Source organism: Pelobates fuscus, chromosome 1, assembly GCF_036172605.1.
Source record: "Pelobates fuscus isolate aPelFus1 chromosome 1, aPelFus1.pri, whole genome shotgun sequence".
Classification (NCBI taxonomy): Eukaryota; Metazoa; Chordata; class Amphibia; order Anura; family Pelobatidae; genus Pelobates; species Pelobates fuscus.
Genome location: NC_086317.1, coordinates 203203550 through 203220466, shown reverse-complemented (window position 1 = coordinate 203220466; position 16917 = coordinate 203203550). Strand labels below are relative to the sequence as shown.

The following is a 16917-nucleotide window of genomic DNA, read 5'->3' as shown; positions in this document are numbered from 1 at the left end:
ATACACACACACTGCATTCATACACACACTGCATTCATACACACACACTGCATTCATTATATACACACACTGTAAATAAATATTCAATTAATATCATTTTTTTAGGATCTAATTTTATTTAGAAATTTACCAGTAGCTGCTATACTTACCCAGTGAAAGAAGAAGAATGTTACACTGTATACAATTTCAAATAAAACGTATACAAACATAGCCAGGATTCAGCTGTAAGCATTTGCAACACTTACAACAATCAAGTAACATACATTCATATAAAATGTAAGTTACTTAGCCTTTTAGTAAGTTACTAAAAGGCTGAAAGACCTGAATTGGTCTTTCAGTCATATTTACTAATACTAAGTAAAGATTACTTAGTATTAGTAAATTATGCCCCTATTCGCTATACCGCGAGTAGGGGCATGTCTATTAAACAGTGAGCAACCTGTGGCGGGTGGGGGCCCTAAAGAAAAAAAAGGGGGGAGGACCTATTGTCCTCCCCACCGGCCCCCACCCCTGAGCGGTGGGTGGGGCCCTAAATACAAATTGGGGGGGGGACTTAATGTCCTCCCCCCTGGCCCCCACCCCTGAGCGGTGGGTGGGGGCCCTAAATTAGAATAAGGGGGGACGTAATGTCCTCCCCCCTGGCCCCCACCCCTGAGTGGTGGGTGGGGGCCCTAAATACAAATGGGGGGACCTAATGTCCTCCCCCCTGGCCCCCACCCCTGAGCGGTGGGTGGGGGCCCTAAATACAAATTAGGGGGGAGACCTAATGTCCTCCCCCCTGCCCCCCACCCCTGAGTGGTGGGTGGGGGCCCTAAACTAGAATAAGTGGGTGGGGACCTAATGACCTCCCCCCTCGCCCCCACCCCTAAGCGGTGGGTGGGGGCCCTAAACAAAAATAAGGGGGGGGACCTAAATACAAATTGAGGGGGACCTAATGTCCTCCCCCCTGAGCGGCGGGTGGGGGCCCTAAATACATATTTAACCCCCCTCCCCCCAGGTGACTAGGGGTCCCCTAGTCACCCCCTCCCCCCCAAAAAATTAACTCCTACCTACCCTCCTCATCCTAAAAATAATGAGGTGGGACCTTTAACTAAATACCTATAAAAATAAAAATAAACTTACCTTTCAATGTTTTCTTTCTTCTAAAATCTTCTTTTTTTAGCCCCAAAAAAGGCCAAATAAAAATACATAATAACCGACGCAATTAAAAAAAAACAAGAACAAAAAACAATAATCCATCTTCAACCCAGGGAGGGCTCCGTGCAGACTGAAGGCTTATAAAACCTTTCCCCGCCCTGCAATTAGGCTCAGAGCACTCTGATTGGTGGGTTTAAACCATCTAATCAGAGTGATCTGACAGGTAAGTCTCTACATTTACCTGTCACAGCACTCTGATTGGTTGGTTTGAAATCCACCAATCAGAGTGCTCTGTGTCATTTTACACAGCGTGGGAAAGTTCTTTGGAATTTTCCCACGCTGTGTAATTTGACTCATAACACTCTGATTGGTTACTTAATCCACCAATCAGAGAGTTATGAGTCAAATTACACAGTGTTTGTTTATTTTTAATTGAGTCGGTTATTATGGCTTTTTATATGGCCTTTTTTGGGGCTGAAAAAAAAAGATTTTAGAAGAAAGAAAACATCAAATGGTAAGTTTATGTTTATTTTTACAGGTATTTAGTTAAAGGTCCCCCTCATTATTTTTAGGGTGAGGGGGGTAGGTAGGGGTTTACTTTTTGGGGGAGGGGGTGACTAGGGGTTTGGGGACCCCTAGTCACCTGGGGGAGGGGGGGTTAAGTTTGCATTTAGGGCCCCCCCAATTTGTATTTTGGGCCCCCACCCACCATTCAGGGGTGGGGGCCAGGGGGGAGGACAATAGGTCCCCCCCCTTATTCTTGTTTAGGGCCCCCACCCACCGTTCAGGGGTGGGGGCCAGGGGGGAGGACAATAGGTCCCCCCCTAATTTGTATTTAGGGCCCCCACCTGCCACTCAGGGGTGGGGGCCAGGGGGGAGGACATTAGGTCCCCCCCCCCTTATTCTTGTTTAGGGCCCCCACCCACCATTCAGGGGTGGGGGCCAGGGGGGAGGACATTAGGTTTTTTTATTTTTTTTAACAGTTAGCAGCCACAGTAATTTTTACTTAGTATTAGTAAATTTGTCTGAAAGACCAATTTAGGTCTTTCAGTCTTTTGGTAGATAACTCCCTAATACCGTGGGAATTAGGGAGTTATCTACCAAGCGGCTCCAAGTAAAGTCCCGAAGTACCGAAGTTGCTGAAGTTCCGAAGTGCCAAAGTGTTCAAGTGCCAAAGTTGCCGAAGTTCTAAAGTGTCGAAGTGCCGAATTGCCGAAGTCCCAAATTTCGGAATGCCGAACCGAGCCGAATATTTTCCCCATGCTCATGCCTAGCTATCAATAACATAAAAAATAAATTTTTACCGATAGACCCCATGCCGCCAGACCAACCCCCAGTAAGGGCACAGACACCCAAAGGGATACCAGATGGGTCTGCCCCAGTTACCCAGCGGGACTTTCAGAACCTGGTCGGGGAACTCAAAACCCTCCTGGCATCCAGCACAGCATCCATAAAAACAGATGTGCAGGCTATTGCCGACAGGGTGCAGTCCACAGAGGACGATATTTCCGGCATTAAGCAGGGATTGACAACCCTACATGACTCGGTCCTGGCCCTACGAGCCCAACAGCAAGCAATCTCTCTCCACTATACCGCCTTTGATGACAGAACAAGGCGCAACCACCTTAAGATCAGGAGAGTACCAGACGCAATCATATCTGACGAACTGCCTCACTATATGAGGCGCCTCGTAGCCGCTGTCCTGCCGCCAACGCATGCCAAAAAATGTAACACAGATGGGATATACCGCCTACCATCCTCAGGCAGAGCAGCCCCAAATGCGGTTCAAGATGTGATTGTACGCTGCACCACCTCCCAAGACAAGAGCAGGCTGATGACAGCTCTCCGGGGCAAGACACCATTAACATTTGAAGGCGCACAACTCACAGTCTATCAAGACCTCACTAGATCCACGCTACAATGGCGAAGATCGCTGCACCTGGTCACCAGCACCCTCAGAGAAGCGGGACTGGAATATCACTGGAGGTCCCCCAGGTTCCTGGTGGTCACACAACAGGGGAACTGTCCATAAACTCTCCACACTAGCAGAGGTCCCGGCATTCTGTAAGGCACTGGGCTTTCCCGCACCCACGCAGGATGCCGACCGACACAGCAGATACCTGACTCCCCCGGACACAATAATAACCAGGACACACACAGTTTACCCCCAGCTGAGATGCTTCTATCTTGTTAGCCCCGAGACATTCCCAGTTTGCCGCTATGTTCCCAACCCTCCCCCCCCCCCCCTGAATCCACAACCTGTTCAGGTTGCATTAAGCTCACCCATATCACGCAGCCATCCTCCCGGAGCAGTTCACACACTCCTGATAATGTACCAGTGCTGGTCCATAATCTTAACGGTTCATTCCTGTTCTCACACTAATTGCATGGGTTCAGGGATGGCCACAGTGGTTATTTCTGAAGTTGGGAGCGTTAAGGTCAAGCCTGAGGCCCTCGTCTATATGGGACAGATAGGTTATGAGTTCTTCTAAATCCTCTGGCAAGTCCCTAGCTGCAACCTCATCCAACAAAGTATCCGAGAGACCATTCATAAATATGTCTACAAATGCCTGGTTGTTCCATCGCACTTCTGCAGCATAAGTGCGAAATTCTAAAGCGTACTCCACAAGAGGAAGGGATCCTTGTTCCATCTTAAGAAGAGTTTTGGCTGCATTCACTCATCTTCCTGGGGGATCAAAGGTTTGTTTGAATGCAGCCACAAACTCAGCATAGTTGTATACCAAGGGGTTGTTATTTTAACATAAAGGGTTTGCCCATATCAATGCCCTATCTACAAGTAGGTTGATCATAAAACCCACTCTAGTCCTTTTGATAGGGTAGGCCCTGGGTTGTAATTCAAAGTGTATGCTGACTTGGTTTAAAAACCCTCAGCATGCACCTCCGTAACGTAAAGGGGACGTCATATGAGTGGACGTATTAACTGTGGCAACCTCTAGGTTAAGTGAAGCAACTACAGGTATAGGATTTTGCGCTTCGGTTTGCAGATGTGCTGTACGAGCCAGTAAAGTCTGCAGAGCAAGGGCAAACTGGTCCATTTCCTCGAACCGCACATCATGGCCAGAAGCTTGTGGGTTGACACCTGCAGGGTCCAAGGTCCTATTCTAATATCACGGTCGTGTGATAACCCAACACGCAGTATGTAAACCCACAAAAAATCCAAGCATGTATTACTGAACCTTAAAATGGTCGGATTTAACGTAGGTGAAAAAGAGTAGTCAGAGGATAGACAAAAATCATAATACCAGAGATCAGGAGAATGATACAAGAATAGCCGGGTCAGCATACTAGAAATCAGGAGGTCAAAATACAAACCGAGTCAGGGAACCAGAAAACAGGAACGTCAAAATCCAAGCCGGGTCAGTATACAAAACCAACAGTAAATATGCAAGACGAATCAAAGAGCACTAAGGGGAAAATAAGGAACCACAATAGGGCAAGGAACAAGGCAAAAGGCACCCCTTTTATAAGGGAGCATCTTTTGCTTTAAGGCCACGGGGCCGCGTCAATGACGTCATGACGTTGGAGCGCATGCGCCACGTCATAAAAAGGGGGTGACTCCAGCGGCCGGCGTGTTACATGCTTAACTCGTTGGAAGAGGAGTCTGCCCTGGATCCTGCACCACGTGGGCATGATGGAATAAGGTAAGAGATCTTGACAACTTTGCTGGGAGGGCAGATTGTGTGTTAGTCTGTGCCAGAGCCAGAGATGTGTGCAATACCATGAGGGAATGGGCAAAAACAACTTCACAGGAAGCTAGGGGAGGATGAGTGTGTGTGCCTATCTGTGCCAGAGCCAGAAATGTTTGAGATGCCATGTGAAAAAAAAAGTGGTTTAACTCATTGGGAGTCAGGGCAGGATGAGTTGGTATGTTCACCTGTGCCTCAACCAGGAATAGGTCAGGTGCGAGAACCAGGAGAGTTTGAGGGTCTATGTGAGAGGATGGCCTGGCTGGGTGAGGAAATTACGTAAGTGTGGGCAACATTCTGTGCCTGACCATGGGGTGTCAAAGGTGTCCTGTGAAAATGTACAGAAAAAACCTTCTAGCAAGAGGGGGTTGAATGAATATATGTGCAAAAATGTGCCTGAAGCAAATGTATTTAATGTGCTGTGTATAAAATGTGGAGGGACAGCATGGCTATGAGGGAGAGCAGAATGTTTGTGAGCCGTACTCCGTGCCAGACTCAGCCAGTTCCCAAGGTTCTGTTTGTGTGAGGAGATGGAGTGGAAGCGAGGGAGAGACAGTGGTTTCATCGGTAGGAAAGTCGACCCATCCACAGTCTGCCCAAAGTGAAGGGCAGGGACAGACTCAGCCTGTGGATCCAGGGAGTATGGCCGCATGGGAGCATACTGTTAGGGAAACAAGGAACCTTGTCACCTTATCACCACCACACGTCACGCATACACCCAAGCCAGCTCAGGAGCAGGAGTCTGTCTCTAAGCAACTGTCTGGTTCTGAATGAAAGGTTCAGAGTCAGATAGTGCAATGAGCCCAGCAGACAGACCACACAATAAAAGAGATGAAGGGTGTTGATACAAGCAAATGGGAGTGTTTTCTGTCTCATCTTTTGTGTGTTTACAGGGGGGTACTGCAGAAATCTGTTGGTTTCTTCCCCTTAGAGATTCTACATGGGTGCAGTGGGTGTGGCCCAAGGGATGTGACCAGAGAGCAGTGGGAAATGGAAACAGGCAAATCAGGCATGTTTGTTGTGGATATGGCTGTTATATGGCTTAGGGACTAAATACAAGCCTTTTTGGGGGAGGTGTGAGAACACATGAGGGCTACCCCATTCATACATAAACAGTGCTATGAAAAAGATGAGTGTATGGTGTGAAGGCAAAAAAAAGAACAAGTGTTGATACACAAGGTAGAAGCATGAGAGCCTTCTCCTATTGCGTCTCTTATTTGGGGGAGGTGTCATGCCAAGGGTATGTAATTCATTGTTGCACTATAGAATATTCCCATTTAATGTAATTTACGTAGTGCATATATGAATTGGCCACTTGGTAGAGGTCAGATGACAGAAGGGGTAGGAATGTGAAAGGGGTCAGATGACTTACAACATGGATTGATTCTTTGATTAATCAAAGGCTCTGCAAGGTGGACTGTGAAATTCTACACTTGAAAAGCCTGTATGTCTAGTTCCAATGTAAACTAACTGACTTCAACCATATGGCCTGTAACTCTTAATTGATGAGTTAATTTCTTAAAATATTAATGATCATTAGCTTTCAAGAAAAAAAACCCTTGTGTTCCAGTATTAGATCCAAAAGAAACATTAATACTTATCCACAGATTAATAATTAAGCCTAATTTTTATTATATTTAGAATGGGACAAGCACAATCTTCTAATCAATCCTAAACATGATTGGCGTAACTTAACCATATGGGAAGGGATTGTGATGTCCGCTATATTGGGTCACAAGTAAGAAGTGTGCCGTATCTATGGAATGGAAAAATTGTAACAAATTCATAGATGCAATTATTATTTTGTTGGCACGTACAAAAGAGGAGATCGAAGAAAACATTTCTATTTGGATTCATGTTGGTCTGGAACACAAGGGGGTGGTCACTTATTGTTTCTAGAGGTTAGCCTTTTCTTCACCTCTGGGCCAGGCTTGGTAATCCACAGGGTATATATCCAATGCTATCGAAATGCATATTGTACTTGCTTGGGGCCAAAATCTAATTTTGAGTGAGTCACCATCTTCCTTGCCAGAGACCCCCAGGGCAGAAGTTTTACCTGAGTTTAAACCTGAGTAAGTGATTGGGACTTCTGTTATTTTTTCCTTTTAGTTTTTTATCTGTTGTTGGTGTAAATAATTTGTTTATCATCTATTTTTTGTATGCATTGTGACTATTTGATGCTCATAATAAATATTCCTTTATTGTGTTCTGCCTTTGTCTGGTAAAGAATCACGTTACCAGAATAGACTAATTAGTGTTATGCAATAACATAAATATTGTGCTAAGTTGTATTTGGTGTTTTTTTTTTATTAATTTACGTGGGGGACGAAGGCACCCCATTTATAAATTGTCTTGGTGGTGGCAGTGTTAACATTTTAATATTTATATTATTATGGTTAAGTTTGGGTAGTGTTAAGTGGGAATTTATCATTATTTCCGTTTTAGTGCAGACAAATAGTGATCTTTAACCCTTTCACCACCACAACTATGTCAGGCACACTCTTGAAGTAGGGTGCTTTCGTGACATTGATGATCTCCGTCAAGGAGGCGGGCCAGCACTGCCCCAGAAAGCCCCCAGAGAAGCCATCTGAGAAGTGGCCACTGCAGGTGTCCTAAGGCTGCAATGTTTTTCTCTGAAAAGGCAGTGTTTACATGAAAATGCATGCAAAGACTAACTATAGTCACCAGAACAACTACATTAAGCTGTAGTTGTTCTGGTGACTATAGTGCCCCTTTAAGTATTAGTCGTGTATACTGAATTTAGTGTTTTACCCTGTCAGTTACTACCATGTCACTGGCCCTACAGGCCTTTATGTTGGTGAACCTGCCTGCTTCAGCATGAGTCAGAAACTCAACTGGAAGATAAAAATCAATAACAGCTGAGGATCTGCCTTTTGGTTTTCTGCATTAGGGGCTGATGTGGGTGCAGGGAGGGCTAAGGTAGGTGCGTTGGGGATAGGGGCTATACAAAAAGTCTACATGGCGCTTAACTGTACTTTCTTGCAGGCTGCTACAGCTCCTTATCTCCTAGGTGCTCTGCCCTTCCTCCTCCCACCCCCTGGCCACCTCTTCCCCCTCACAGATAGCACTGCAGAGGGGAAAGAGACCAGACAGCAAGAACTGTGACAGAACACTGGGTCTCACTGAGAAGGGGTCACCTAACCTGTGATTGTAGAGGTTGCAGGAGTCCCATAACCTCCCACTTTAATATGTGATTAATTATGTTTTCTAGGCGGTGAGGTCTATGATCTCCTCAACTAGAGCATGGCCCCTATCTGCCTCAGGCCCTCTGTCCATGACCTATCTGCCCGAGTCGTCAGTCCTACACTGAACAAAAGTCCAACATAAATATCAGGATTAGTGATGTCCCGAACGGTTCGCTGGCGAATAGTTCCTGGCGAACATAACTTGTTCTTGTTCGCCACGGATGGCGAACATATGCGTCATCATTGAGTAAACTTTGACCCTGTACCTCACAGTCAACAGACACATTCCAGCCAATCAGCAGCAGACCCTCCCTCCCAGACCCTCCCACCTCCTGGATAGAATCCATTTTAGATTCATTCTGAAGCTGCATTCTTAGTGAGAGGAGGGGCAGCGTGCTGCTGCTGATTTAATAGGGAAAACGATAGCTAGGCTAGTGTATTCAGTGTCCACTACAGTCCTGAAGAACTCATCTGATCTCTGCTGTAAGGACAGCACCCCAAAAAGCCATTTTTAGGGCTAGAACATCAGTCTGCTTTTTTTTTCTGTGTAATCTAATTGCAGTTGCCTGCCTGCCTCACAGCGTATACTGTGCCCACTTGCCCAGTGCCACCACTCATATCTGGTGTCACAATAGCTTGCATTTAAAAAAAAACAAAAACTTTTTTGACTGTGAAATAATAGCAGTCAGTTTCCTTCACACGTGTGCATTTCAGGGCCTGCCAGGGCACAGTGTCACAACAGTGCAACTCATATCTGGTGTAACAGTAGTGTACATTAAATAAAAAACTAGAAATTTGACTGTGAAATAATAGCAGTCAGTTTCCTTCACACGTGTGCGTTTCAGGGCCTGCCAGGGCACAGTGTCACACCAGTGCAACTCATATCTGGTGTAACAGTAGTGTACATTTAAAAACAAAACTAGAAATTTGACTGTGAAATAATAGCAGTCAGTTTCCTTCACACGTGTGCGTTTCAGGGCCTGCCAGGGCACAGTGTCACACCAGTGCAACTCATATCTGGTGTAACAGCAGTGTACATTTAAAAAAAAAAATGTTTTTAAATGTAATAGATTGAATAGCAGTTGTTATCTGCAAGCATGTGTGTCAGGCCTACAGCGTCTACTCTGCCAACTTCTGCCAGTGCACAGTGCCACTCATATCTGTTGTCACAGTAGCTTGCACGCATAGTACCACTAATCGAAAAATAAATGACAGGCAGAGGCAGGCCACCCCTCAGGGGCCGTCGTGGTGCTGTGATTCCCTTTGGCCCTAGAATAATGCCCAGTGTTCAGAGGCCACGTACCCTGAACTCGAAGTTCTGAGGACATAGTTGACTGGCTAACACAGGACACCCAATCTTCTACAGCTTCCGCTCAGAACCTTGACGCACCACACTCCTCCAGCTTAGCTTCGGGCACCTCTCAAGTTACCACTCGCCCGCCTGCCGCCACCACCAACACTAGCACCACAGCCGCTTCACTTGATATGTTAGAGGAGTTATTTACACATCAGTTGGTAGAAATGAGTGATGCGCAAGCATTATTGCCAGAGGATGTAGATAACAGGGATATGTCTCAGTTAGGCAGCATTACACACATGGACGTACGGTGTGGTGATGATGATGTTGTACCCGCTGCTGCTTCCTTTGCTGAGTTGTCAGATACAAGTGAAGCGGTTGATGATGACGATGCGTCCGTGGATGTCACATGGGTGCCGGCTAGAAGAGAAGAAGAACAGGGGGAAAGTTCAGATGGGGAGACAGAGAGGAGGAGGAGACAAGTTGGAAGAAGAGGGAGGTCGTCGCAAGGAGCTAGTGGCACAGTCAGACAGCATGCATCGGCACCCGGGGTCAGCCAGACAGCACGCCAATCACCGCATGCTGTTGCCACCACCAGAATGCCGTCATTGCAGAGCTCAGCAGTGTGGCATTTTTTTTGTGTGTCTGCCTCTGACAACAGCGATGCTATTTGCAACCTGTGCCAAAAGAAACTGAGTCGTGGGAAGTCCAACACCCACCTAGGTACAACTGCTTTGCGAAGTCACATGATCGCACATCACAAACGCCTATGGGATCAACACATGAGTACAAGCAGCACACAAACTCAAAGCCGCCATCCTCCTCCTGGTCCAGCATCTTCAGCCCTGTCCTCCTTGCCCCCTCTCAACCATCCGCCACTCCATCTCTCGCCTTGAGCAGTTCCTGCTCATCTGCCCACAGTCAGGTGTCTGTCAAGGACATGTTTGAGCGTAACAAGCCAATGTCACAAAGTCACCCCCTTGCCCGGCATCTGACAGCTGGCTTGTCTGAACTCTTAGCCCACCAGCTTTTACCATACAAGCTAGTGGAGTCTGAGGCGTTCCAAAAATTTGTAGCTATTGGGACACCGCAGTGGAAGGTACCCGGCCAAAATTTCTTTGCACAAAAGGCAATCCCCAACCTGTACTCGATTGTGCAAAAGGAAGTAATGGCATGTCTGGCACACAGTGTTGAGGCAAGGGTCCATCTGACCACTGATACCTGGTCTGCAAAGCATGGTCAGGGCAGGTATATCACCTACACTGCGAATTGGGTAAACCTGCTGACGCCTGCCAAGCATGGAATGCGTGGCTCTGCAGAGGAGTTGGTGACACCGCCACGACTTGCAGGCAGGCCTGCTGCCACCTCCTCTACTCCTCCTACTCCATCCTCTTCCATAACCTCCTCGGCTGAGTCCTCTTCTGCTGCTGCGTCTTGCTCCACATCAACGGCACCCCCCCCAGCTCCCCAGGTATTATTCCACATCCCGGATACGGCAGTGTCACGCCGTCTTGGGGTTGATTTGCCTGAAAGCAGAGAGTCACACCGGACCAGCACTCCTGTCCGCCCTGAACACACAGGAGGATCAGTGGCTGACTCCGCACCAACTGGAGATCGGCAAAGTGGTTTGTGACAACGGAAGAAATTTGTTGGCGGCATTGAATTTGGGCAAGTTGACACACGTGCTGTGCATGGCACATGTGTGTAATCTGATCGTACAACGCTTTGTGCATAAGTACCCAGGCTTACAGGACGTCCTGAAGCAGGCCAGGAAGGTGTGTGGCCATTTCAGGCGTTCCTACACTGCCATGGCGCACTTTGCAGATATCCAGCGGCGAAACAACATGCCAGTGAGGCGCTTGATGTGCGACAGCCCAACACGTTGGAATTCAACACTCCTAATGTTTGACCGCCTGCTCCAACAAGTAAAAGCCGTTAACGAGTATTTGTATGACCGGGGTGCTAGGACAGCCTCTGCGGAGCTGGGAATTTTTTTGCCACGTTACTGGACGCTCATGCGCAATGCCTGTAGGCTCATGCGTCCTTTTGAGGAGGTGACAAACCTAGTCAGTCGCACCGAAGGCACCATAAGCAACATCATAACATTTGTTTTCTTCCTGGAGCATGCCCTGCGAAGAGTGCTGGATCAGGCCATAGATGAGCATAAAGAGGAAGAGGAAGAGTTGTGGTCACCATCACCACCAGAAACAGCCTTATCAGCATCGCTTGCTGGACCTGCGGCAACGCTGGAAGAGGATTGTGAGGAACAGTAGTCAGAGGAGGAATGTGGCTTTGAGGAGGAGGAGGAAGACCAACCACAACAGGCATCCCAGGGTGCTCGTTGTCACCTATCTGGTACCCGTGGTGTTGTACGTGGCTGGGGGGAAGAACATACCTTCAGTGTGATCACTGAGGACGAGGAACGGGACATGAGTAGCTCGGCATCCAAACTTGTGCAAATGGGGTCTTTCATGCTGTCGTGCCTGTTGAGGGACCTTGTATAAAAAGGCTGAAGGAGAACGACCTGTACTGGGTGTCTACGCTACTAGACCCCCGGTATAAGCAGAAAGTGCCTGAAATGTTACCGAATTACCGCAAGTCGGAAAGGATGCAGCAGTTCCAAAATAAATTAAAAAGTATGCTTTACACAGCGTATAAGGGTGATGTCACAGCACAACGGGAATCTAACAGGGGAAGAGGTGAAAGTAATCCTCCTCCGGCAAGGACAGGACGCTTTACAGACGTGTTGTTGATGGAGGACATGCGGAGCTTTTTAAGTCCTATGGATCGCCACAGCCCTTCGGGGTCCACCCTCAGAGAACGACTCGACCGACAGGTAGCAGACTACCTCGCCTTAACTGCAGATATCGGAGCGATGAACCCCTTGACTACTGGGTGTGCAGGCTTGACCTGTGGCCTGAGCTATCCCAATTTGCGATAGAACTTCTGGCCTGCCCCGCTTCAAGTGTCCTGTCAGAAAGGACCTTCAGTGCAGCAGGAGGTATTGTCACTGAGAAGAGAAGTCGCCTAGGTCAAAAAGTCTAGATTACCTCACCTTTATTAAGAACTGACAGTGGGCGATACATTCGACTAAAAAAGGCCTGATGAGGGGGACTACTTAACACACCACTCCTTTTTGGTGGCACATTAGATTACACGCGCAGTGCCCCAAATTTGAAGTAGGAGGACCGACCAAGCATCTTTTTCCATCTCCCGGTTCCTAAAATCGATGCCATATACACGTCCCCTGATAGGGTACGTAACAGGGATTAAACTGATAGCAATAGTACTACTTAACACACCTTATAATAACGCAGAGAGAGGCAACGCAGAGAGAGGAGTCTGAAGAAGAGGAGTCAGAGGAGGAAGGTGGCTTTGAGGAGGTGGAAGACCAAACACAGCAGGCGTCCCAAGGGGCTTGTTGTCACCTTTCGGGGACCCTTGGTGTTGTACGTGGCTGGGTGGAGGAATGACATCAGTGAGGACAAGGAACGGGACATGGCTAGCTTGGTATCCAACCTTGTGCAAATGGGGAGTTTGCGGTTGTGCAAATGGACTGTTTGCGGTTGTTTGCGGTGCGTTAAACGGGGAGTTTGGTCTGTCACTGTGAAGCGGGCGTAACCCTTACACTACCTGATCGATACAACATCATACCTGATGTTTTAAAGCACATTATTCCAAACAATTTAGGAATGTTAGGTGATTTATGCCCTTTATGGATTAAAACCAGACTCTGCATCAACTCTGTAATTTTCCATGGGAGTTTTGCCATGGATCCCCCTCCGGCATGCCACAGTCCAGGTGTTAGTCCCCTTGAAACAACGTTTCCATCACTATTGTGACCAGAAAGAGTCCCTGTGGGTTTTAAAATTCGCCTGCCTATTGAAGTCTATGGCGGTTCGCCCGGTCGCGAACATTTGCGGAAGTTCGCGTCCGCCGTTCGCGAACGTAAAATTTTATGTTCGCGACATCAGTAATCAGGATCCCTCAGGTAAGGTTTCCTCAGACGGAAATCTTATGGCACTTTCCATGTGTGAATGTATTGTACTGGGAAATATTAGTTTTGCCACTACAAAGTTCTTTCACTCAGTCGCACAATGCTGGCCATAGGAGCAAGGAGGGTTTAATCTTTCTTTTCTACTAAGAGCTGTAAATGAGGGGCACTTACTAACATTTCTGGTACAATTTTGTATGATTTTGGGATTGGGGCACTTACCTGACATAACGCCAATTGAGATGTACATTGTGTTCACATTGCTTGCAAATGTGGTTACCAGCATGCCAATACTACAAAGCAATCCTCCAGCCATGACTACAAGGCGATGTCCAAACTGACTGGTCAGGATACTAGCAATGGGAGCTAAAATTAAACAGATGACACTTTTGTTCCTGTAATTAAGAGTGTTCCATAACAAATCTAAATACATTTAGGGGTTATTCACTCAACTGGGAATTGCACATTTTGAGGAAAATTATAGCCTTTTTTCATCTTGCAATTCCTTTGTCAATTTGACACCCTTCCTAGAATATAATTTTTCTAGAATATAAAACCTTTCATGAAGAGAGCCTGAATTTAATGCTGAGTATTTCTTTGGTGATTCCCTTATCACTGAATTGTGGATTGACTAAAATAACCAGATAAACTTCCAGCCTATGAGCTGGTGTCTTTCTACGTGAGAGTGGGGCTAAAATGTCAAATAAATGTCTGCAGGTAACATGCAGTTCTTGTAGATCAAAGCATTTTCTATCCCTTCATATAAAGTCAGGTTACCTGACCTCCAAAGAACTATTCCTTTAAACCACTTACCTGTGACTGTGAAGACAAATGCACAGATAGAAAAGATCCATGATACTTTGTCGTTACTTTCATTAAAGTAGTCTTTTAGTTCATCAAAGAAAATTCCAAAAGTATTGATGATTCCGTATGTGAAGGCTTCCACAAAGAAAAAGGCCACGGCAATCACCCAGCCCCAGCCTCCATCAGGCACCTTTGTATAAACATTGGGGCGCATAAATTTCTTCATAGCAATCATGTTCGCCCTGAGGACACAAAGCCATAATACATCATACACATATTGGGGAAAAATAGTTACATTTACACAGTATTAGGAAATTATCTCTGAAGAAGCCACATTCTTTTGCTTTTCTAATCTCTATGGGCAGAAATAAGATGGCTGTAAAGCTAAATGGACACTCCAAGCACTGCAGATTATTTTAGTGGTCTGGGTGCTATAAGTCCATGGGTGTTGTCCACCAGTTTGCTGACAAACCATTTTGGAGCAGTTAAACATAAAACAGGAATCCCCTTGCAGCCACATTGATAATGTAGAATTTATACTTCTGCAGCATCAATGAGAACTTGTTTGCAGTTCTCTCAGTCTGACACTGCCATTCAAGGTCAGATAGATTGGCAATTTCTTATTCAGATTTCAGAAGTGTAATTTTCATATTATCAGAAGAGCATGTTTTTGTCACTATTACTCCAAAAAGGTGTGAGTGCAAATATGGAGATAATAAGAGATATAGAAAAAGGGACAGCGCTGACAACACCTGCTAGAAATAATAAAAGGGGGGATCCCTCTTCCCCGCTTATGGACAGTAAACAAAGAAAAAACAACAGAAGGGGTCACAGATTAATAATCCTTAAGGTACAGTGGAAAACAGCTTAAATAAGAAAAATATGGTAATAAATACAGAAATGTCCAGATTTTAAAGTCCAGAGGTTGAGAAAGTCCAAAATTAGTATACCAATATAGATGTAAATATACAGTAGCCAGAGGTGGTATTCGGAGGTATGGGAAGGATTCTTCTACGGGAATGTCATTGCCTCCCATTATATTACTTCCAGTGACATCCCCATAGAAGAATTCTTCCCATACCTCCGGATACCACCTCTGGCTACTGTATATTGGAATCCACTGTAGTGGTTATGGTGCTTTGTGTCCCTTTAAACAGACAATTATTCTTAATACTTCATCATTTCTTCTCATTAAAGTATGTTTTTAATAGCAGATAATTGGTTCCTATGTCAATGCCTAAAATTCTGAAAACACAGTAGTCAACCAACACAGATCTTCAATTTGAATTATATTAGTAAATGTAGTATAGTGAATGTTGATGTAAATATAATTATTTATTCAAAAGACTGTCCTTCTAGTCCTTTTCTGTCCACATGTTATTGTAAAGGCTTGTGGTTGATATGTATTTGGCAAATAGGTTTCTAAACAAAAATTAAATATCAAAGGAGGTTTAATACTAACCTGTAAATGTACAAATATTCTCACTTTTCTTGAATTTCTTGAATTAAAGTCAATATTAACCTATAAGTGATGGGTGACCACTGCACTGAAGGCATATGACCTATACACTGTGCAAACAATGTGCAAAGCAAGGAGGAAATAAGGCTGTCTGCCTGTGACATCACAATGTTTATGAGGTATGCAGGTAAGGCTGTCATAGATATATTTGATATGTTAACTTTTTTTTTTTTTTTATTAAAAATGTGCTTGAACTCACTTTTTTCTTTTTTTTTTTTAAATCTCTTTTATATCTGGTCATTGCAACCTGGATGTGTCTTATGGTTATTTTTTTTACTTATTCTTATTTTTTATTTTGTCTCTTTCTGGTTTGAATATATTTTTTAGTGTAGTCCTGTTATTTCATATTTCCTCCATAGCGTTAAGCTCAGACACTCTTGGGTCAGTTAATACCTCTCTCTCATTCCATGCTTTACCTTTGGTAGAGTTGCTGCCGTGCATCTTGCTGAAGATCTTCATAAATCATGACAACCTTCTAGCAGGTTCTTAAGTCTTTCTCCAGTCCTACTTGCTGTGATGAGTTTCTGTTTTTTTTTTTCAAGTTTTATGGCTTTATTTATGTCGTACTTATTGCCAAAATGGTAAAATATCTCCATAGTGCATAACCGCCACTTCTAGGAAAGCCTTTAAGTACAAAGCATGCTTACTTATACTGTACTTCTGCGTTCACATTGACTTGGCTTCTGTATGATGCCTCGTGCATCTATTGAGAAATGCTGTGCAGGTGCATGGGTAAATTCTAAGTTACATGGACCTGGACTGCCAGGTATTCCATGTGAATTAAAAAGTGTGAGATTTTAACACATTAGCACCTACAAAGGATATAGGGTACTTGAACCAAGTACCATATGTGGTAGAGCCAGGGGCGGACTGATCAAGGGCCCGCCCTCCTGGTCCTGGTCCAAGGTTTTCTGGTTCCCTGCTATTCTTCTACCCCTTCTTTCTGGTGCTTTTACACATATATTATGTGTAGGCTGCCCAGCACACAGAATGGATGTGTGAGCCACAAATCCCTGACTCCCACATCCCCGAGTGCCCCCCAAAATGGCCAGATTTACTTTTAAGGGGTTAATCCAACCAAAACCAGTGTTTTAATAAACACTGTTTTTAGATGGAGTAACCCTTGCTGGCGTGCCTCCCCAGCAATTAAAATAAAGCAAATTTAATTACACACTTCCACTAATTTTGCTTTGGACATCACAAGCAGCATCCCCCACATGTACAACCTTAAAACTAGCCACATGTGTTTGGAG

The 16917-nt window shown here is 45.3% G+C and overlaps 1 protein-coding gene across 1 annotated transcript in view; it reads right to left on the bottom strand.

Annotated features, from left to right (window-relative positions):
* LOC134608379 (monocarboxylate transporter 7-like) overlaps positions 1-14380 on the bottom strand; it is a 29243-nt gene extending 14863 nt beyond the window's left edge. Inside the window, exons 1-2 of the mRNA XM_063451187.1 lie at positions 14155-14380; positions 13564-13707 (exon numbers count right to left, since the gene is read on the bottom strand). Of these exons, the coding sequence (XP_063307257.1) occupies positions 13564-13707; positions 14155-14380 (370 nt within the window). The remainder of the gene's footprint in view (positions 1-13563; positions 13708-14154) is intronic.
* Positions 14381-16917: the final 2537 nt, after the last annotated feature.